This window comes from Pholis gunnellus (assembly GCF_910591455.1).
Source record: "Pholis gunnellus genome assembly, chromosome: 18".
NCBI classification, from domain to species: Eukaryota; Metazoa; Chordata; class Actinopteri; order Perciformes; family Pholidae; genus Pholis; species Pholis gunnellus.
In genome coordinates, this window is record NC_136545.1 from 10623068 (window position 1) to 10647764 (window position 24697).

At 42.8% G+C, this 24697-nt stretch overlaps 1 protein-coding gene across 1 annotated transcript in view; it reads right to left on the reverse strand.

The window, feature by feature from the left end:
- Positions 1-522: 522 nt before the first annotated feature.
- The window catches only part of sh2d3ca (SH2 domain containing 3Ca), a 33935-nt gene continuing 9760 nt past the window's right edge, over positions 523-24697 (reverse strand). The window contains exons 2-13 of the mRNA XM_079179695.1: positions 12251-12379; positions 9930-10079; positions 8439-8716; positions 8223-8300; positions 7289-7416; positions 6802-7177; positions 5534-5663; positions 5249-5364; positions 4800-4971; positions 4578-4689; positions 4266-4472; positions 523-2811 (exon numbers count right to left, since the gene is read on the reverse strand). Of these exons, the coding sequence (XP_079035821.1) occupies positions 2636-2811; positions 4266-4472; positions 4578-4689; positions 4800-4971; positions 5249-5364; positions 5534-5663; positions 6802-7177; positions 7289-7416; positions 8223-8300; positions 8439-8716; positions 9930-10079; positions 12251-12379 (2052 nt within the window). The 3' untranslated portion in view covers positions 523-2635. The remainder of the gene's footprint in view (positions 2812-4265; positions 4473-4577; positions 4690-4799; positions 4972-5248; positions 5365-5533; positions 5664-6801; positions 7178-7288; positions 7417-8222; positions 8301-8438; positions 8717-9929; positions 10080-12250; positions 12380-24697) is intronic.

Here is a 24697-nt window from a genome sequence, read left to right on the forward strand (position 1 = left end):
AACCCTTTCATACCATCAATTCTGACCTAGTTGTTGCTGAGTGTTGCTTAATTGGAATTCAGTAGTGGTGTCTTTTCTACCATAACAAGTTATATATAGAGAGAACCCCTTCGTGTTTTTATAGTTTGAATGTTACTGGCTATTATCTATATATTCCTTCTTATTTTAGTTTTCCAATAATTATTGCCAACAAATCTCATAAAAAGACCAAATCAAATGTTTTTTGTCAGTCTCTCAATACATTCCAACTTCCCCGGGCTTTCATACGTAACTATGTTCATGTCTTCAGGTGCAACAGTGTAGCTCATTGATGTGTTTCTTATAGTTGTTGGACAATAATTGAGGTCTAAGTCACAGAGAAATAAGCTGTATCAGACATTAAAGGCATCACTTAATTGTTGGTTTAGGTCTTTTCATGGGATTTGATGATTATGACAAATATATGGATAACCAGACAAAACAATACCAGTAAAACTATTTGATTTTGGGGGGTTTTTTCTGAACAAAACTAAACTCTTTCACACAAGCAATTATTTTATTTGAAAAACAGTGAATTTTTATGTACAGTTCGTAAAAAAAAAAATCGTGAGATCAGTCCTGAAACATTTCTTGCCTTTTTGCTTTTCACGTTCATCTCACGCAATCCTGTTATAAAAAAAAACCAGGAGTATCCACACGTGGTCAGAGCATTCCTGTACAGCATTCAACAGAGGACAAATAAAAACATATCACATCTATCATCACCTTTTCATCATCTGTGTTATCAGATATCAAACCCAAACCTGTAGATTTCATATCTAATATTATTGGTATCAAACGTTGGTCTCAAAACACACAATACATGTGTTTTTTGTATATAGGTCTTCCTGTTATATTGCATTACAATTAAAGATTCAGTGTTTTGATAACTAAAGGTCGCCCCCTGTTGGACCACAGTGGGAACTGGCACATGGCTCCTCACCTCAAGATCTGACACAGGCTCGGCTCAGACTAGAAAGCAGGACAATCAAACACCCAGCAAAGAATCTCTGATATGCAACTATCAGGCAGAAAGGGTATCTTTTAGAAGTTATTCTGATTGATTGATATCTGATATGACTTTGGTTCATATCGTCAGAGAGAACAAAGGATATACATTTTTAAAAGAAGCTGATGTGGGGGGCAAGAAAGTGAATTTTGTGAATGGGTGTCTGTACCTCAGGGGTCTCAGCCCGTGGATGAAATGATTGAATAGCTCTAAGAGTCGGCTCCAGCCCTCTCGGGCCCACATGCTGATAATACAGGAATGATTTAACACTGAACAGTCATCCACAACAACATCCCATAGCAATAAAAGGATTAGCTCTATTGCTGAAACACCAACTCAAAACATACAACCAGAAGACATTCCCTGCAGCAGGGCTGTGGTCCATGTGTCCTTATTTGCCTCAGTTTGGGAACATCATTGGTTTTCAAACTGGAAAAAGTCAGTTTGGTATCAATTTGGATATTTTACAAACCTGAAAGATCGTTACTGTTATTATCGTCTGCATATTTCACAAGTTTGACACATTGTTATATTTGAATTAGTAGTTTAGAGCAACATTTTACTTTGTATAACATTTGTAGCTGCATGCACCAACCATTTCAATTATTTCTGCAACTTAAACGGAAACATATGTTTTAATAAGTGAAACATTGCTGAAACTAAATGAGTGTACGTCCCATTTTTCCTCTGTCTTAGTGCCGCTTTGAGCTAAATTATGTGCACAAGAAACACAATATCAAATGTATTAGTCAAACAGCTACAACAGAGGGAAGTTGCTCTGTCCTCTTAACATTTTTTAACAACTCGCAAAGCCCTCATATTGAAGTTGCTGCATTACTTCTGCAAATGTTTCATATCTGACACATTTATTAATGCATGCCCGATACATTTTTAATGGGATTCAATGGGACATCTTGATACATAATTAATAAGGTTTTATGAATATGGTTCCCTCAGAATAAGCTCTGGCAGATTCTCACGAGTTTGGTGAAGCAATGTCCATGATGTTCAAATATCCTTTGATCATAACAAATAAATAAGACAAGAAAAAATACATGAAACAGTAATGACATACAAAAATGAAGAAATGTAAACAAACAAACATACGCAGGCGCACAGACACACTCTCACTCACAGAGACAAAACATCTTTATATGAGCTATGTAAGTTATTGTTAGCATTCCTGCTACACTGTGTGACAGCAGTTGTTTGAAACAAGAGAGTCTGTTTTATTGGAGCAAAGCCAAACTCTGCAGCTCTGTCTGGCCCTCGGGAGGCACCGTACACATGTCACTGTTTGTACCATGCAGAGGAGCGGGTCACCCTCCTCCCCCCCATCTTCTTTTCCACTTAGCTTGAAGAAGTCCACAGGGAGGAACAGAAAGAGACGTGAACATTGAGTGCGACACGTGTTATAAGTGAGGCCCTCGTTTCTGTTTTGCTCCCTGCACATGCGCCGTTAGCTGCTGCTTCTTCATTCACCCCCTCAGTGTTCTCGCTGGACTCGTCCACATCATACTTTATGATGCAAAACTAGACCATAGCACAACGAGTGGTGTGTGCAGATGGGGGGGGGTGTTTTGGAGACGTCGGTTGGTGGGGCAGGTGCTATAGCTCGCTGTGGCGCACCGGAGGCTCTAGCTTGTGTGAGAGAGCGGTGAGAACCTTGTCGAACTTCTCGTAGCGCTCCGATTGGCTGCCCTCAGAGCCGCGGCTGCCCCACAGGAGACGCATCTGAAACTCTGTCTGGAAGATCTCGTGTATTTCTGCTTGCTCCTGGAATCCTGGAGAGGAGAGGAGTTTATGAGTTACTACTTGTAGATTACTTTTTTTTTTTTTTTGACTGTGGAGCAGATTTTTTCTACCGCTACTTTTAGGGTCTGTACTTCCATTTGTAATAGATAAACATTTTTATTAAAAGCACTCAAAAAATGTGACAGAATATAAGCATATCAATAATACTGTAACAAAAACGAACAAAAAAAATTCACGTGACCGTTATCAGCAATTGTTTGCCTTATATATGACCACTTATTATCTCGTGCCCACTCTAGATCAAGGGACGACATCTGGAGCCAGTTCCACTTGTTGATGAAGACCATGAGATGAGGCCGAAACATTATTCTGTCACACATACTGCTCCCAGAGTAAACAATGAATATCCATGCTGAAAAATGCTCAATTCAATTAATGAATTACCCTTTAGATGAACTAAAAACAGCTTCGGAACCAAAACATCTTGAGCTGAACCCGTTTTGACAACTGTATGACGTAAGCACCTTAACTTCGACTCATAGAAATATTGATGAGGGGAGCAGACTGAGGTCAGGCTGATCGATAGCGAGCTATAACAGGAAGCTGAGATGTGAGCAGATAGCTATTGACACACTGTTCAATAATGCAGTAATGGCCTCAAACTGAGAATCATTGGGGAGGTATTAGGGGTCAATACAGTTAACATAGTAACCACACACACACAATCATTACATCAAATCAGTGAAACTGAACACACTCATTAACAGCAATGCATGAACAACATGAGAAGGAACACAATGCCAGAGAAAATGGTTTATTTTCATCATTTCTTAAGGTCGGTGTGGATGAAATAATTAACTGTATTAATGAGTGCAAAACCAAATAGTATTAGGAGTAAAGGGCGGAAGAGAAAATATACTTTTAATAAAGCCATGATGGCACTTCTTTGAAGCTGAACTTAAGCACTTAAGCACTTTGAGATAAATACTAACATCATGCCAACATGGTCACAATGACAATGCTAACATGCTGTTGCTAGTAGGTATCATGTCTACATTGTATATTGTCTCAGTTTAGTGTGTAAGCAATAGCATGCTAACATTTGTTGGTTAGCATTAAACACAACACAGCTAAAGTTGATGGGAAATGTAATTTGGTTTGCAGGTATTAGTTCTTAAACTTATAACTTATACACTTTTAACACAAATGTGTCGACCAAATATCATGGCAAATCCATCCATAAGTTGTTGAGACATTTCAATCTAAAGGAAAAGTCAGTGGATCACTAAAATAATTAGGATTCATCGCCTGGGAACCAACTGTTCGTCAGGGACCAAAAGTGGTGGGCGGCCGAAATGCCACCGACCAACAGACCGACAAGCCGACATTGCCATACATAGTGCTACGGTGCTAGCCTGGCTAAATGGCTAAAACAACGCAGATGCTGTCTCCCTCACTTCCAGAGACTTCCCCTTGGCCTTACCCTGCATTTTGGTCTCAGTGTTGGTTCTGTAGATCGCCCCGTGATGTGCGATGGTACGCGCTGCCTCTAGGTGGTACATGACCACATCTACTCCCACCTCGGCACTCTCCCAGGGCTCCAGGGCCTCCCCAACCGCCATGCCCCGCTCCAGTAAGGACAGGACGGGGATGATGTGGGGGAAGGAAGTGTTGGCGAGGGCATTTGACTCTGTGATCACAGGAGAGTTTTCAGTTTGAGAGTTGTAAATAAATACACACGTTTGCACAATGAAAAATGCAAACACACACACAACCATTTAAACTAGGGTCTCACCTTTGCCATCGTTCATATTCTTCATGAAAGGTTTTAGCTTCTTCTCATATAGAATAGCGCCCTCTGTGTGTCTCTGGCGTAATGTCACCCACGTCTGCTCCAGGCGGGAAATCTGTGGCCACGAATGACACAACGAGAAAATGTTTCAATGCAAACCTTTGAAGATTTTTTTGCGAATGATGGTGACTTTTTTTTTTTTTTTTGTATCTGTATATCTCTTACCTGTGGCAGCTCAAGGGCTCTCATCACTGCAGCAAAGCCAAACATGTTGCCCAGGTTGCTTTTCAACTCCGCTGCCAATTGGATGGTCTTGTGGAGCAGTGCCGCCCTCTCCTCTGTGCTTCCCGTGCAGCCTAGCAGGTCCACTGCCATCATGATAGACATGGTGTAGAACCTGAGAAAAAGAAGAACGTGCTATTGAATACAATGAGTCAATACAAGTTCATTACTGCTGCTGATAGGGAAGCAGAGGGTGTCGAGTCATTTTGAAAGCCACTCTGGAAATTCACATTGTGGCAGATAGTAGTGTGTTACAAGACGAGAACAGGGGAGGAAAGAGAAGAGATGGAGGGTAAGAACAGAAGAGTACAGCTAATCAATAGAGGAATTAATGAAGGAGTTAGTGAGTGATGTATAAAGGAAGACAGTGGGAAAGCAAAGCGTGTTTGTACCTCTCCAGTAGGTCAAGTCTTAGCTGGTGTCCATGCGGTAGTGTCAGTAACTCCAACCCCGAGGACACTCCCATCATCCTTTGCATCTCTGAGGTTACACCTAATATTCTCGCCACCTGTCCAAGAGTAAAAAACAAAGAAAAGACATTTGCGGTTTGTGCATTGGCTGTATGCGAGTATGCAAGTCGGCATGTGTAAATGCAGACTTTTGTATGCATGTGTAAGCCTGTGTGCGTGCATAGGAACTGCATACATTTATTTATAAGCATGTGTTTTTGTGCATACCGTGCAGTCCGCCATGGTGATGTGTTTAGCCGCGGTCCTTGCATCCACCTCAGCCAGCAGCTCTTTGACTTTCTTCAGCACCGACATCTCCAGAGGCTTATTCTCAGCTGGCATAAGGCAAGACTCGTACCTGCAAGACAAGAGTGTTGTTAAGATCAACATAATGCTTTTTAAACCTGGCAGGCTCATCCGGTGGTCTGGTTCAAAGAAGAGTTATGACTTTAAGTTCATCATGTAGCAATAAGAACCAAGTTACTAACAAATAGTAGCCATCCAACCCTCTGCTATGGATATGTAAGGCCTCTAGACGTCAACAAACTGGACTAATACATCAGCAAGCCAAACCAAATACACAGTATATATTTTAAACCAAACGACACTCAACGCTACATCAAACATTAGTGACATTGTGCCGGTCACAGGCACACACTGGTGCCTCAATCATAAATTGCCTTTACTACCAATTTCCCCACTAGTGTCAACAACACTGACAATAATCCCCATGCGCCAACATTTCACAGGGGACCCTCATGTGTCCAAAGCTGCCGCCTGCTCCATCGCTGCCGCCGACTCAGTGTACCCGACCACCTTCCTGTGACAAGCCTCATCTACTGTGTTCCTCCCTTGGCACCGTAAGCCCAATAAAACACAGTGTCTGACCACAGCACAAAGTCTGCCCTCAGGCTATTTCCCACAGGATTATCTGCTGTTCACTCCAGTATTTTTTTCCCCAGTCTCTGCTCACTCATAGCTGTGCTCCACTATTTTTCTCCATCAGTGTAATTTTTCTCCCAAAGAGAAGAATAAAACAAGAACGATTCATGCCGAAGTGACTCCCACCGTTATAGTAAAGCATAGTGCATAGAAAATAGTAAGCTGTTGTGTCCTTTTTTTTTTTAGCAACTTTCTAAATGTACCGTTTTTCATATTGAGCTTTGTTGCACAAAGTCGGCGACTCCAGCACCACCCACGATGTATTTGAAAGTATGTTCTGGACAGTTTGAACACCCTATCAGCCCTCAATACATCCAACATACTCCTCAATTAGTTCATCAATTTCTTTGTGTTCTACTTCCCATCTATGGTCAATTTCCTAAAGTGAGAAATAGTGCCAAGACTCCCTCACTCCACTCCTACCATTGTGTTGTAAATCCCTTTGATAAAGTACTCCAAATTAAAAGCGAGGTTGGGTATTCTTTGGAAACACCCTGAGGTGTGAGTTTGGAAGCCTAATCCTGTGTGTGTTTGTACTGAATGTGTATGTGTACCTGGACGGCCTGAACGAGGACGCCGTCTCCACCTGCGGGGCGCTGAACATCCCCTCCTCTCCTTCCACCCTCGCTCCGTCCTCCCTCCCTTCTTCCACTCGCAATCGCTCCACGTAGCTCTTCGTCGGGGGTTTCGGGGGCCCAGCGGGGCAAGGTCTGAGGTCACAGTAGCTCTCTGCCGTTTCTGAGGAATGCGATTGGTAGCCGGGATGATGGGCGGGCGTGCAGTGCGCCGAGTGAGAGGTATGCGCGGGATGCTCTGGAGGGTTGCTACTGGCTGAGGGGCTGAGCTGAGGGTCGCTGGAACGACGCATCTGGGGGGAGGGCGGGACGACAGCCAGGACCCTCCCGCTTGAGTGGGCTCTCTGCCTGGTGACTGAAGAAAGAGAGAAGAGTCTCACTATCTCTCATGGAGACTTTGTTTGTGAATGTGAGTGGGAGAGCTTTCCTTTTTGTATCCATGTGTCTGTGTGTCTCTGGCACTTACTAGCACTATATGCAGGAGAGAGTGGGGTTTCCCCAACAGGTGACAAGGTGCAGCGATACTCCTGAATCTGGTCCATGCTCATCGCACAGTTCCGCATCGCGTCTTTATGGTGGTGGATTGTCGACGGGCTGCAAACACAGCATTTATAGGATTTAACATCTGTTAAGGCACTAAAAGGGAACCTCACACAGCAGTGCACAATTATCAGTTTCAGATGAGAGGAATGGTGTCGATACAGATGCAAAGGCTAATTTTAGGGTGAGAGAAGTGGGAGACATTTTAGCTGGTGCAACCTTGAAGACAATTATTCTACTTCATGACACACTCATGTGTTATTCACGAATTAAAACCATTTTAGGACCTTAAAGCAGGAGCAGAGAATGCAGCAGTGTGGCTTCTTTAGAAGAGATTAACTGCAAAATTTGAAAACTTAACTAATGTAAGCTGCATCCGTTCAGGTTACGATAAGGTGCATTATCACTTTTTTGAGTAGCATTAACTCTGGAAAATATTTTCAACAATCATGACCAAATATATTTTGACACATCTTTGCCTTCTAGAGCCCAGTGAGCATTGGTTTTGTTCCATTCTTTAAAAGCTTGCTCAACTCCTTTCCATACTCCCAATGAGGCTAACGTTTGCTTATACTGTGCACACACTGTACAAACATATTTGTCTGCTCCTTCTTTGTAGATTCAAGTTTCAAAAAGCCTTGTTCTGTTTGAAACTCGAGTGATCCTATTGCAGAAGTGGCCAAGTGAACAAGTCATTATGCAACTTCACTCTGGGGACACGAAGAGGACTTGATGCTCGTCACTAGGGGAGGTGCTCACGGTGTTTGTGAAGTGAGGGGAATTGAGGAATGTGTGAGGGAAGTGCACTAGTTTGGTGCTCAAACACAACACTAGTGTCAACATATACACACTGAGACAACCTGCAGCTGGGCACAGGTTCCGGCTCTGGTTCTGGTGGTGCCACTGGTGTCTTAACTGGACTGGGACTGTCTGAGTCACTGATCATGTATGTAACATAAAGCAAGAATGACATATCATGAAGTCTGCAAAAAAGAACTGCCAGGGTTTTATAATTGACTGCTTAGCTGTTGCATCTCTGCCACTAAAAAAAAAAAACACAGCCACCCCCGGCTCACCTGTGAGGTATCATCTTCTCCGTCGTCAGCCCGTCAGTCATGGTGACGCTCCGTCTCTTGATGTACGCTCCCCTCTGACTGGATGGTGAGTAGGCGGAGCATTGCTTGCTGCAGGCCAGAGCGAAGGTGGCCTCCAGGTAGCGCAGAGGGAGCGTCCTGCTCACCGGACAGTAGATGTGGACACCGCTGGACTGGGAGACCGGCTTGCGCTGGCCAATGTAAAACCGCACAAGCTCCTGGACCGAGTCGAAGCTGTCGGACTCCAACACATACTGCACCTGAGGAGGAAGAGATGGTAGAATTTAATATGACAGCTTTGTTTGTTTGATTTGTTCCGATTTTGGTATTTTCTCTTGTGCCACTCCGGAAAGGGAGCCTACCCTCAAGATGTCTTTAAGAATGGAGCACAAAATGCTCCTGTTCCTCTTAAATTCTATTATTTCTACAGTGCTTAAGACCAGTTTACAGACTGCAGGAGTATCTAAATGAAACATAAATCAGTGGGCAGGGAGGGAATTGAGAGGCACACAGAGAAGCAAGAGAGGAACAACGGGTCAACGTGGCACACCTGCACCAAATTAGCCTGTAACGACTTCCATCATTACGGGCAACGAGAGAAAGTAGGCCTCTTCAAATGGAGGATACATCTTGAGTTGCCAAACACCGGTGTAAATAATAACCCTAAAAAAGTAATTACATTTCGGTATGACGGGTGGGACACGCGGAGGAGGTCATGGGCAACACTGTCATGTCTATAAATGCCAGTAAAGACGAGTCAAGACTCAATACATCAGTAAACATTTTGACAGGTCAAACGCAGGTGTGACTAATAGCATTATTAATGGCTGTTCCAATGCCAGGGCTCTGGTTTTGTGCGCGCTGACTCACCGGGAAAGCAACTGGCTGAAACACCTAAAATGGAACAGAGCCATCGTTAATGTTATTAGTTGCTGCTTCCAACCAGAGGGGACTGTGCGTTCAAATACTTCTACGGCCATACTATTTAAGATGCCAGTAAAAGGTTTAGTATGTCCCAATGCACACTGTGTCAAAAATACCAGGATGTCCTCCTGCATCTGGTCGCATTTTGCAAGCCAGCATGCTTTTGTGGCTATTCTGACCCACTATCCTCTGCACAGATGAAGATATATCACATCGACAGAGCACAGAGTGATGACAGCTCATTGACAGAACCCTCAGTGACCGATGACAGAGCATTCAATGCTCAAGGCACAATGTTATGACGAAGCAGCGTGTCCCAATTGTATGCATTCTGCATTCAACGGAAGGTACTTTGTAAGGGCAGCTGCAATACATACTTAAAAGTAAAAAGAAAAAACATGCAATGTTGATGACGGTTTGATCTTTTGGCATTAAATAAAGAGACACCAACAGTAGATTCATCTCCATTGTCTTTTCTACCTACAGAACATAAAGTAAAAGGCATCTAGCTGTTGAGTGCTGAAACAGAGTAAAAGATTTAATACACACCTTGGTCTCATTGGATTTGACCAGGACTTTGCTGATCTTGAAGTGCAGCACCTCATTGTCCCATCGACAGGTCAGTACGTAGTCACCGACGCTGGTCAGAGAGTCACGCACGAGGAAATCTCCATTACGTACAACCAGAGTCTCTGACACCTAGACAGAGAAAAAAAATATGTGAATATGATTGAAAGTTAGTAAAAACAACACCGGCTCCAATCTTAAAAAGCTGGAAGCTAAACTTGGCTCACCGAGCCACAGCATGTGTGTGAATATTTTGTTTCTGACACGATTGTTGAATAATTGAATTTATAGAATCATGATTATTCATAACAATGCCTTAGGAACTGCTGTTTCTCTGAACAAACACAACTATCTCTCTTCCTGCCCAAAATGTCTTCGCTATGCACAGTTTGAATCGGCAATGATGGATGAAATACCGGCGACGATGGCTGGAATGACTTTCTGAGGATGCATTTTATCGAGTTCAGCACTATTGTAAAAATTTCAATTAAAGTTATTTTCAATGTATTGACAAAACATGCAACCCCTGAAAAAGCAAGCTCCCATTCATGTCAAATGTAGCAGCTTCGGGCTGTATATCTTGCTGACACCAAACACGGCAATGTGTCTCTGGTGTCTGCGAGAGGAAATCGCAAATATTGACGTTGTCGTAGTCATGTAGGAAAAGAGAAACATATTTCAAACCGAGTGGTGTTCCCTTTCAAAACTACCTGCATAGAGACGAATGACGAAGGCTGAAGGTGTGACACGTTACTATTACTCTACACAGGAAACAAGGCATGAAATATGCAACGCAGCGCAGCACAAGGTAAACAGTGCTTCAGAGACCAGCAGGAGGCAGTATACACAAAGATCAAAAGCTCCAAAGAAGCACAGGATCCTTTTATCTCTACCATAACTAAACATAATTTGGTTGTGGAGGGTTTAAATTGCTTTTTTTAATCTAATAACTCACTGCATTCAAGAATAGATCATGTTTTACACTGTCGGTTTGGAACAAAATATAGAAAAGGAAAGCCACATTGGTGCATACACTTAATTCCTTGTGCACATACAGGAAATCTTCTCTTTAAAAAGGAAGAAGAACGAGAAGGAAGACAACAAGCAGGAAGGATGGACTGGATGTACAGCACCAGCCACGTGTGTGAAGTCTAATCTCTAAGTATTGTTTTGGTACCCAGAGGGCTCAGGGTTTCCCCAAGTTTCCACTGGAGCAAACTATGAATAAATGAATATTTTATGTAAATTAAAAGAGGAAAGACTCAGATGGCTGATTTGAATCTGTGTCTGTGTTTATGTGTGTGTGTGTGTGTGTGTGTGAGTGAGACAGAGAGCAGAGGTTGATCAAGAGACAGAGGCTGTGTCTATGAACGAGTACCCTGCACATGTGGATGCCGTGTGTGTGTGCGTGTGCATTTCTGTGTGTGGGTGGGTGCAGGTCTGTTGTGTGTATCTGTGTCTCAGTCCCCAGCTGTGACACTCAACAGCGTACATCGGCGACACACACACACAGCTGTCTGTTTGGCAGAGTTTCCCCTCCTTCTGAACGCTAAAGCAATTTCTACTGAGCTGTGACAGATGATGGGATTCAGTAATCAGTGTCATTCTGTGTGTAAAGCATTTAAACTGTGCTTTCAATGCCAGAGACTTTGGCCAAGTAATCACTCGACTAATACTATTGGTTGACAGTCACATCAACCCACACATAAATACTATTGTGTTTGTTCTTTTATCTCGTGCCTTTTTGAAATATATCATGAAATGTGGGAAATAAAAACCAATACATCTTCATTCATTCTTCATATTTCACTGCCACAGGGACGAAGAGGGTGTGACATGAAGTTTAACTGAAGGTTTGACTAGTGACTAATTAAGTTTATTGTTATTTGGTTATTTAGTATGAAAGTTTAGGCTTATAGTGGAAACACATTGCAACTAACGGTTATTTTTTATCTGTAGATCACTTTTTCAATTAATCGATTAATTGCATAGCTTTAAAAAGCTATATATATATATATATATATATATATATATATATATATATATATATATATATATATATGGCTCCATAGGGCTGCCTGCATGCGTGTGTGTGTGTGTTTGTGTGTATGTAGGCTACTCATGCGCTGGGCCATAATGTGAACAGGAAGGGCATTACCACAAGAGTTTATTGCCTTGGACGTAGTATCCGTGTTCCCATCTGTTCTCAAACATCCATTCAGGACTCCCAGCGTAAAGACTAATTCCATGTTCTCTGCTGTGCATGTGTACAGTTTCCACAGTGTACTTCAGCGTGTGGTTACCTCTCTGGGTATGTGTCCATGGTACCAGCCATGGCTCCTGATGTCAGCAGCACTCAGTTTCAGCTCCTCCTCCAGCTCCTTGCGAAGCTTCTCAGGAGGAGATTCCAGCAGGTACTTCTCCTTGGAGAACTGCGTGGAACAAACGCAAGAGGACAACACGACATCAGGGGGAGTCAGTTTACACAAGGGACCCTTCACAAGTTGCCCTTCAGTGGATTCATGTGTAAATGACCACAGATCAGTCTGTATACAGCTTATTTATTCAGGTACATCCCATAGAGATTAGGATCTCAGTTTTCAAGAGAGACTTGTAGAAAATAAGTACATTTATACCTACATAATTTGGAATTTACAATACAAAAATAGATATAGATCAGGTACAATATTGCAATACGGGTGTACGGTTTTTAGATACAGCAGAGCGTCGTTGACACAAATACACAGACGTTCACAAAAACACACCTGTGTTACAGAAGGCAACACAGCAGGGAAGCAACACTGTGTACTGCCTTCCACACAAGCGCACACACACACACACACACACACACACACACACACACACACACACACACACACACACACACACACACACACACACACACACACACACACACACACACACACACACACACACACACACACACACACACACACACACACACACACACACACACCAATCGACCCTGACCTGATTACTAAGAGGCAGAAATTGTCATGAGCACACTCTTATTGTTCTCATGTACAGTGGAGACCTAGCTTTAGCTTGAGTGTGGTCACTCAGGATGGCTTATAATAATGCCAGATACACATTGCCGTGTGTGTCTGTATATTTTGCATTATTAAACACAAACAAACGGATCAGATTTCAAAGCTTCATATTTCTGTTTGCACAAAAAAAACGTCACTGGGGTGAAATCTGGGTTGTTAAACATGAAAATAAATTCCACTGAATACATTCATGATTATTTAAATTTACTACTAATCTTCAAGCTAGGTGTGTATGAGATAATAATATAAAGCATTTGAGCTTCTTAGGTGATATTGACATCAGCATTGTTTGAATTCACAAACAAAGCGTGCACAAATAAATGTATAAATAAATGGTTGCATTACAATAAAGCGTTTGAAGATTGCATATGATCTACTCAGGAACTATTTGAGTGGGTATGGAAAGAAAAACATCAAATCCCACACTGGGACCTTGATGTAACGTGACAACACCACATCAACCGATGATTGTGGAAAGATTGGGTTCAGAGAGATGATCTTGGATGAGGCAAACAGGGGACACACAAACAAAAAAAAACTCACACAAACAACCTCGAAACGAATAGAAATCCACACGGGAATAAACAGCGAAAGGAAATCATTTCAACTCTGCCAATATGAGGAGAAATGAGACTGGGACCAAAATAAACAGTACACAGCCTTGTCGCTACGGCTACCCTGTCGTTCCTCCTAATATTTTCCTTCAATCTCTCCCTCCCTCCCCCTCTCTCTCTCTCTCTCTCTTAGGCTCAATGTTTTCCTCCTACTTTCTCTCCTTCACACTCTTTTCCCTCCTGCTGTCCGTTCATCTTCCGCTCAAAATATCAAAATCATAAAGTTTCAGTAAGTTGTTAGACTTTTGCCGAATGTGTGCGACACAGAGGCAAAAGACATCGTAAGAGGGTGTGAGCGACGATTGGAAACTCTGACGATCTGTGTGTGGAGTGTTTCTCCAACTTCCCGCATGAGTGTGTGTGGCATGAGGAGACTACAAGAGCCACACAATCGATCCTATCGTCTCCAGGTCACTGCAGGATGAAATTATTAACTTCCTCCTCTTCCCTGCTCCTCTCCGTTTCTCTTCTTCCTTTCTTCTCCAATCCTCAGGGGAAGATGGAGGAATACCGCCGTGGGGGCCCACTCACTCCCAGATTAGATTTGAGGTGTGCGAGTGTACGTGTGTGTATGCGTGAAGAGGCCAATAAAAGTGCAGAGGGGTCAAGTGTGCCGTTATTGCTTTTCCTTGTCTCCCTGGAAACCCAGGCGAGGCCTGCCACTGAACTGATGCTCAACAACGAACCTGGTGTGTATAATTGTGTGTGTGTGTGTGTGTGTGTGTGTGTGCGTGCATATATATATATATATATATATATATATATATATATATATATATATATATATATATATGTGAAGGGTTATGGGGAAAATTGAAATGTCAGAGGGGCTCTATTTATGATTCGGTTCATGGAATAGGCTGACATCAGGGGGGACACATTGAAAGAGGGGAGAAAAATGGATTGACAATACAGAAGCGGTGAAGAAAAAGTGATTTGACAAGGACACAGAAGAAAAACATCAAGTTTATTGTATTCTATATGGAGGGAAATTGAAAGTACGCTTCCAACACACACGCACAAACACATACAGCTAGCCATTAATCTAAATCCATCCCATGGTAATATCAATATGTATTCTTTTGTGCTGCAATAGCAGACACACACTCCTCTTAAAAAGAGAGGGGGGGGGGGATGGGGACAGATATGAAGTATAGATGTGAGAACACAGAAAAGGTGAGAATAAAGAATACAATGATATTCAGGAGAAATGTGCTGACTGGTGAGAAAAGGGGACGACACAAAGGGAATACATCCAATGTGAGACATCTACAAAGACCGGTGTGATATTACTATTCTAATTACAAAGACTAGGTTTAATATATCAACATATTGTGTTTGTTTGCTTGTAGGTGTGTCAAGAAGAGTCTTCCATCTTTCATCATGTAGTAGCAGTAACTCGACTGTGTACTACACTACTACCGCCACTAATAGTAATGGTTACTCGGTTACTGCAGAATGATGATTCCTACCAATACTCATAGCATTCAATACTGCCACAATTACAACAAGTAAAAGTACTACCATCAGTAATTCTTCTCACCCTACCGCTACAATGTATAGCCTAATTCTTTTACTTCTAATACTGATAACAAATACTGGGCCTAATAACAATTTTGGTACAAATACTCCTCCTACTATTAGACGCTATACTACCGCTAACTACAACGTACAGTATAGTATAGTCAGTCATTTCTATAGTTCATGTTTTTAGTAGTAGTTTTAGTAGTAATACAGCATTTCTGGCATTACTACTGTAACTGCATCTGCTACTACTTTTCATAGACATCAAGCAAACAGGCGCACGATTGTGTTTCATGATGAGGTTTGTGTGTATATCGAGTATAAGCATGACAGAGGATGCTTACAGCATAGATACACGGTAGCACAGAATGTCAGATCAACACATCTATGAACCAAGAGGCACAGAAGCAGACATGTCAGAGACAGACAGACAAAACAACCAGAATGCATAAAGACAAGACATCAGACATTCAGGAAGGCAGAATGGCAGACAGACACAAACTCATTAATGGAGACAGAGAGGCAGATACTGTACGCAGGGAGACAGGTAGCCCATTAGCAGATGAGAGAGTTTAGGCAGTTTAGGAGCTGATGCAGGACTTTGTTTCCCCTGAGGGGGGCGAAGAGAGGAAAAGTGATCGGTGTGTATACGTGTATGTGTGTGTGTGTGTGCATGCAGGATGTGTATGGGTGTCCATTCATCCATGTAGGGGTGGTTGCATACGTGTGTGTTCCACATGGGGGGCACTATCAACGGATGGAGCTCTATTTTTGGTTAGCAAGGATAAGAGCACTGTTAATATAAAGACTGGCTTCGAGACTTTCATGTGAACAGTCGGTGTACTGTACACATTGAATGGATGGGGGTGAGACAGGGAATAGGCTATAGGGGTTAGGGGCGTGTGTGCATGTGTGAATATGGAGTTATAGATAAACGCACAGTGTGATACATCGCCTAATTTACACCAACACGCACTTGAGCCTCTTTTCCTCACAGTGAGCCAATTAGACGGTTTCCTTGGATGACTTCAACACACCCTCCCTGAGTGAAAACTGACACTGCTATCACTCAAGATCAGTGAGAAAAAAACATGGACTCAAAAGGAAAATAAATGAAAGGGATGATAATGGGGAGAAATTCTAAATGTATGCACATATTTATACATATATTATGCACGCACACGCCTTTTTTTTTTAGCACGTTGTGTGTGTGTGTGTGTGTACTGCGGCTCGTGGTTTTGTTCTGTTGTCTGTTCCACAAAAAAATGGTTATTTTATACGTTTATCTCTTTGTCCATTTTGCATGCTTGCTGTATTCTTTGTTTTCTGTATGCAGGGTTTGCAGTTCTCAAATCAAAGTGAACACGGACATTATTTGATTCAACAAACAATCTGAATAGTCATCACAGCAAGATTCAACTAAAACCATCTCATTACTGTGGTTTGGTTCACTGCGGAGTCAAAAATATACAGCCACAGGTATTCACAATGCACAACACAGTGGGAGGGAGAGTGCTCACTCTGGCACAAATCAGCGTGTTGCCGTTTGTGGTTGAACTAGTTTTGTTTGCTAATTCTTGTGGAAGGAGCACAAAGGCAAGTACCTTGAGCAATTTATAGGGATGCGACTAAAAACAAACAACTCCAGGAGTGAGGGCATGAATGAGAAATGAAATGGAAGATGATTGCTGACAAGTATAAAAACCTGCAGGGGAGAAAAAAAAGTCTAATTTACCAGCATGGATGCAAAGGGGGGAAAAGAAGAAGAGAGGAACACATTCCATCAGTAGAAGCGCCCACAAAGGAGAGGAATGCCTTCTAAACAGACTGCAGCTCTTAGATCTCAGCTCATGTCAGAATGCATCTTCTTTCTTTTTCAGCTCGTGGGCTAGCCTCTAACCCCGTTGTCATGGTAACGCCCCGAGTGAGAGTGGTGGTGACAGGGAGGGGGGGGGGGGGGTTTGGGTGATTTGGGGGTTAGAGGGGTGGGGGTAACTCCTGGTCATGTGCACACACAAACACACAAACACACACACACACACATACATAAAGGTCAGGGGTCCAAGTCTGGAAGATCCCTACAATCCCTTGATCGGCTTTCTCTTTCTCGCCCCCTTTAACTCTATGTATCCCCTCTTTTGGGGAGATAGAGACCAGGATTATCGCATAAAGACCCCTGAATCCTCCTATCTCCTATTACACACACACACACACACACACACACTCACATTATAGGAGTTAATGTGTATTTACGTGACCAATATCACCCCTCTCCAGACTGTTATAATCCCTCCGTGCCCTCCGGCCTGATTTCCACTGTTACATTCACACTGGTTCACACGGGTATAATAGTCTTCAATGCACATGTAAAAGGATACGAGCATTAGAGGGAGTGCTGGTAACATTAGACCTTTTATATTTACCCTGTACTTTTTTCTTAGCAAAGGTGGGAATGGCATTGAATCAGAGCTAATGAAACTGCTTTTGCAATGATGCAATAAAGAAAGCTCAACAGTGGGTTCAGTCTGAAGTCGACCTGAGCCTGAGCCACTGCAGTATAACAAGCCTGAATAGTTGTCAATGTCCCTGAACTATTACTGTATGCATCTTACAAGGGAGACTCAACCACTATGGAGAACGCCGATCAATACATAATGAATCCCTTTTTGAAATGTGTCCGTTGCAACATTTTTGTAAATAACAATCATCCAGCGCGGCATGCAAGATAACGGGTGTAATAACAGCCCTAATATCAGCCTAATTGATGCAGCAGCGGGATCAGATGACACACATATGTATTAGATGTTGTTTCACTTTCTGGAATAACCTCTCTCTTCTAAAGGTGAAAATACTGTCAGTAATTAGGCTTCTTTCATTGATTAGACTGGCTGTTTGTGGAGCACATGCAGACTTCAAAACACAACGCACAGTTTCACATGATATCATGTGAAAGAAACTCAAGAACAAAATCGTAAGTGACTCACGTGTAAGGAAATGGAGAGAAATTAGATCCAGAACCTGTTGGGCCTAAACCAGTTTGAGATGAGAAATCAAAGCTTTGACCGTTAGTAAGATCAGTGTAGTCACAGACCCCGAGATGAAAGGCTATTTATATACATTTTGCAGTATTGAATCCACTCCGTTTCTTGTGCACAAGCACTTGTCACACATGGGCCGTACCGGGCATTCCAAAAAAAAAAAAACACACAGATAAAAATGACAGCGATGATGTCTCATGTGATCAGACAGTATCAGAGAACCGGCCTCAGACGAAGAGCTTGTGACGACTGGTGGAGAGACAGGCAGAGAGTATGAGACTGATAATAATGACCTTCTGCTGTCGTTAGGAATGAGTGTGTCCTACAAACACACGCACAAACACACGCACAAACACACGCACAAACACATGCAGGGCGTTGACAGAAATATATATATATATAAAAAAATATACACACACATACTGTATATATATATATATAGGATTGTGTGAGCTGTCAGTCAGTATGGTGTCAGAGAAGAGACTCTCTAGATTGAGTGACAGCTGATGGACAGGATATGACATACAGCTCCACTCCCACTGAGACTGCAGGAAGCACGGTGGGGCTCCTCTCTCTCTCTCTTTCTCAAAACGACTCTCAATCTGCTCTACATATACACTTTCTCCGTGAGATGATGTCTTTTTCTCACTTTTCCTAGGTTCTCCCAGGTTATCGCCTCCCTTCCCTCAACCCTGTTCTCTCTATTACCTCAATTTGTGGAGATGACAGTGACAAACGCATCATTTTAGAAAATTAACATTCCTTGACATTATTGCTGATGGAAAGCCTGTACCTTATGATACCCGATTCCACAATGAGCACTGTCCTTTACTGCCTTATCGTTGACTGACAAATATAGCAGCTCTTTTAGGAAAATATTGACTTGCAACAAAAACATATAGATCACTTTCTTTACTCAAAAATGTGCCAAGGACTCTGAGCTATTTATAGTGTCTCTAGACCTCTGCAGGTTCAACCTCCATGAATCGGAGGACAGGACAGATGCCGGCCTGCTATGTAGCCTGAGAGACACTGCCCCGGGGAAAAGAAAGTCCTCAATTAACCCTTGTCTGCTCATGAAGCTTAATTGCTCTGACAATTGAAAGTGACCTTGATGAGCATATCAACATTTTGATCAACTCCTCCCATCTGGATTATGGCGGCTGGACAGTAAGCCGACTCTGTTTGAAAAGAGAGAGGGTAGAGGGGGGGGGAACGCGTGTGGAAGTCAAAATGAAAGCGAATGCACCCAAAGTGTCTGTTAGAATCATCCTTTGCACCGCAGCACTGTGTGAGCCACAGCTTCTGGTACATCTCAGCCTATTAGGTCAGCTCGGGCAACAGCCCTTAAATCTCCCCTTCACTGGTTACAAGTCATATAGTTGAACTGTGGACGTGTATAAAACACATGAAAACATGTCTGACCGTTTAAAGCTACGACCTCCTGTTGTCTCCATCATCAATAATGTTGGTGCGATTGAGGGCAACAACTATGAAAATAAAACAAGTTGTAAGAAATGTCCTTTAATACATCTATGCAAGTATCTGCCTTCTTGTCTATGATCCAAACCCATCTCTTCTCTCTCTCTCTGTGTCTGACTCTACCATTCATATTTTAATTCCTCCTCCTCTGTGATTCACTTCTTTTGATGCTTTTTGTTTGTGGCTCAAAGACCTACTGGAGCATTCCCTCTCTCTATTTCCCTCCCGCTCTCTAATCAACCTTCCTGAGCAACATCTATCAGCACTTTGATAAAAAGACCATTACTGAGAGTGTGTGTGTGTGTGTGTGTGTGTGTATATGTCATCTTGCCAATAGATATACCGACAATCAGCTGCCTAAAGCGGCTGAATGTCCTCCCTCGATGTGTCTGTGCTGCATGTGTGCTTGTTTGATTTGTTGTTATTATATTATTATCATCCTTGTATCCGCAATACTGTCACTCCTGTGAATTGAATTGTTCCTTTTCTGTTGTATACGGAGAGTTTTCATGACAGCGCTGTCGGCGACAATGAGAGAGAAAACAGAAAAACATAACGTATCACAGAAATGCAAAAGAGAAGAAAGAAAAAAAAACTTTGACATCTCCACAAACGCGAACAGACGGAGAAACACATACGCACAAAGATATAAATACATATGACTTCCTGATGCGCACACACACACGGAGGCAGAGAAGATTTTAATGATGTTTGACTGTTAAGTGTGACTCCTAACTGCACGTAACTCCCTCGCCTCCTGACCCTTTCTCTGTTTCTCACACACACACACACACACACACACACACACAGAAGAGTGAGGGGAAGTAAACATCCATTTCCCCAAAGCGTCCGCACAGACACAAACTAGTCTTTTCCCCACAAATGCGCGCACACACACTGTAAGACACAATTAAAACTAGAGACGGTGCTGATAACTTGTGAAGACCGATTGGAGCGTTGATGTCACCCAGAGTACCACCCAGATACTGACTAGAGATTAGACCGATTCAATTAGACGTTTCACTGGGTGAAATTAGATGGCTTTCCGAAACCTAATTCAATTACAATTAGTTTAATACTTTTGCTAATGACACAGCAATGTAGCGACACACATTGCGCTGGTGTAATTGCGTACAGAATGTAACACATGCACATTTCTATTTGCACAAGCTCACCCAATGAGGGCGAGGCTAGAGGTCTTAACTGAGCCGGTTAGCTTAAAAAAGGCCTTAAAAACACATTTTCTCGTTTAGCTGACGACTGAGAGAGATGGGATTGTACAGAAGAACTCTATTTGCCGACAAAGTTTGGGTTCTGTCACACGGGAGACTACTGGCTTTATTATTTTTGCACAACTACGGCATAGAAGTGTGCATTGACAGAGAGACAAGGAAAGTACGGCAATAAAATGACTGCTTGACTGCAGATGTCTGTTTGTAAAATGGAAAGACTGTTGCAGTAACGAGTGGATGGATAGAAACCATTATCCCCAATAAACACCAGATGCCACACTACTACACATGAAATAAGACGGGCACACATACTCACTCACCCCCCCCCCCCCCCGACTGTCGACTCAGCAATGCCACACCTATAGATGCCGTTGCCATGGTAACTCCATACTCTGCATGCCCCAGCTGGTGTTTCCCAGAGGAGAACTGTATGGACGTGTGTGTGTGTGTGTGTGATGGAGAGAGGTTAACGTGCTCCGCCATGTGCAGCGAGGTGCACTGAAGAGGAAAACATGGCTGGTTGGGAGCAGCCATCATGGTATCCCATTGTGTGTCTGAGTGTGTGTGTGTGTGTGTGTGAGCGGGATCTCTTCCTATGGTTCTGTTAGTTTTGCTATTGATTGGTCATGCAGTTCACAAAGCATGATTCAGCTTTCACTTAAAGACGGTACATTAAAAGATAGAACAAAAACAGAGAATTCAGATGAAATGCCACTAAAGCCCGATTTTACTGCCAAGAATGAATCCGATCTCAATCCAAATGAAGTAGAATCCGATCGTAGACCCACAACAATAGCAGAAAATGACGTCATGGAGCCACACCAGCATAAACAAATACCTCAGCAGCCCACTCAGTCACACAGCTTTTTGCTTTTTTTCGCCCCTCACAGTGACTCATGCTTTAAATTTACACACATTACAGTGTGGTGACCTGGGTTTCTGCCTACACGGCTGAAAGGAAGTACAACATTTAGCAAGTCATGTTTCCAGCTCTCAGTTTTGTTCATTGCGGCATCACTCACCATCGCTGTGGCATTATGTTGTGCTGCGTGCTTTGTTTTATGTGTTGGCATATGGCAGGACTGTGTATTGCATCACAACTGTCATTGTGCATGTGCGAAAAACACTAACAATACAAGGACCCACTCTTAACAACATTGCTCTGTAGCACTACTAGTGCTCAAGAACTCCACACAGTACCTTTAAAACAGGCTATTAATTAATACATTTGCCATATTTGGTTCAGTGTGTCCACCCCACTTTGCTAGTTCACAATTAGCAACGATATACAGTAAATCCCCGACACTGTTTTATAATCTGGATCACGTAGAAACTGTTTGAAAACACTTCTTTTTCAAGATGTTTATAAACCCTGACTGGCACGGCTGAATCGACCCCGTCCATCTTTCCTGGCTAAAGCTCAAAGTAATCAAAGAGAATTGAGGCTTTGCTGTTCAATCACTGCATTTCGGCCTGCTTTCCTTTCTTCACTTACCTCTCAGTGCAGTGCAATTTATAGACCGCTCGAATGTACACACACACACACACACACGTCTTGACTATGGCTTTCCTTTACTTCTCTGCTTTATTTTCCACCACTTTTCCTCAGCTTACCACGCTTCAGGCAAACACTGAAGACTTGTTTTCTGCACTTCTGAGTTTCTCATGCTCTTTATTTGAACACTTTTAACTTCCCCTGAACTTGTCTTGTTCTTAGAAAGATAGATGTAAAACGGAGTGGAGGCCAGTCTCCTCCTCCTCCTCCTCCTCCTCCTCCTCCTCCTCCTCCTCCTCCTCCTCCTCCTCCTCCTCCTCCTCCTCCTCCTCCTCCTCCTCCCTCCTCCTCCTCCTCCTCCTCCTCCTCCTCCTCCTCCTCCTCCTCCTCCTCCTCCTCCTCCTCCTCCTCCTCCACAGCTCATCTGTCCTTCTCATCTCTTACTTTCCTAATATGTACTTTATTATCCTTGCAACTCCATTACCGTTTGTCTTTTTCCTCCTCCATTCCTTTATGTCTCCACTCAAAATTCTCCTCTTTCCTTCTTCTCTTCTTAAGTTAATCATCGCAGTCCACTTGTCAGTTCATCTCTCCCTCCCGCTGTAACCTGCCATCTCTCAAACACATATCATATCGTTCCTCTCTCTGTGCACTTTCCCTCACCGATCCACTCAGCCGGTCCGTTGGCGTGTGTGTGTGTGTGTAGTTGTTTGTGTGTGTGTGTGAATGTGTGTTGATGTAAAATAACGGCGGGAGCATCACCTTGTTCCATCAGCGAATCAGAGACAGACAGATGTATGTTATACACACTTCTACACCAGTTTTATTTAAATTCCTAATTTTCTTACTATGGCACCCGGATCTACTACGGGCATATATATACACATAACAATGAGCACATTTAACTCAGAAGAGGCAAATATAAGGAAAGCTACTGCACAGGCTTGAGCCAGGCAAAATGTTCCAAATGTATATGTTTTACAAAGCAGGGAATATGTTCTTTATGTATTATCTGATACTTTATATTTGCCTATGATGAGAGCGCATACTTTCTGATCGGTCTTTGATTTTATAACCATTTCACTCACAGTAAAGAGCGCCCGCCTTTTGTCTGTAATTGAAAAAAGGAGCTGTTAGTGCCTATTGACAAGCTGGACCAGCTGGGACAGCTGAAAGATGCTCGGGGCAGTTTATTCACTCGGCTGGAAACACAACTCTAACCTTTCATTTTGGCAGCTCAGAGGAGAGCTGGTGATCGGCGGGGCAGAGGGTTGGGAGAAAACTGTCAGCAAACTGGAAAAGCATTCTTTCAAAATAGACCTCATCGCGATAAATATGCCGATCATGGCATTTTAAAGCAGCATATTCACACAAAGACGAACACTTTTTGCCCAGCTCAGTCGCAGTTTTTCTTCAGAAAGACACAACACAACCACTCACACACGATCACCCCTTAGGGCTGTCGTTCTCTCTTCTCTGGGCTGAACCATTAATGGCTAATTTGCAGGCTTTTTGGGGTAAAAGGTCAGCACACTGATGGATGGAAGGTCTAAGGACACATCAATACCAACCATCATCTGTTAACACACACACACAAAAAGGCGCGCACACACTCGTATATGTGCAGACACACGTGCATGAATTTAAACATATATTACAACCAATCAGATGAACACAGCTGATGTACACACACACACATCCATTCCTTGCCTGCCATTTAACCGCAAGCCAGCAACATTACCATCCATACTAGTACCATCTATCTTGATAGTGACAGGTGTGAAGGGAAACACCACAAACCCACAATGCATTTCTCCAATGCAGTTAAAACAGGAAAGGGACCAAAAGGGAGGAAGCAGCAGTTGAAGGACACGCAGCAGAGAGGCTAAATGAGGGGAGGGGGGGGGGGGGGGGGGGGGGTTGGTGAAGAGGGAGAACAGGGCCTTGGTCTCTTAAAATTAAAAATGGAAATCTGTACCTCTCATTGACTTGTGAGTTTAAGAGGAATGCTGCAACACAGAGCAATTTATATGCGCTCTACTTGTATGTGGCCAAGTGACAGACAGCGCAGAGGGGCATTGTTTGTTTTGTATTGCAGATTGTGTCTTGTACTTTGGAAATACACAACATATATTGCTTTTATACTTAATACACTTACACATAATATACCTTTTCACTGCTTTTATTACTTCTCAACTTCAACAAAGGCTGTGGCCTAAGCCGCAGCCTCGTTACCATGGATACACGCACATATGGTGACACAGCATCTAATTAATTAATCAATGACTGACAGC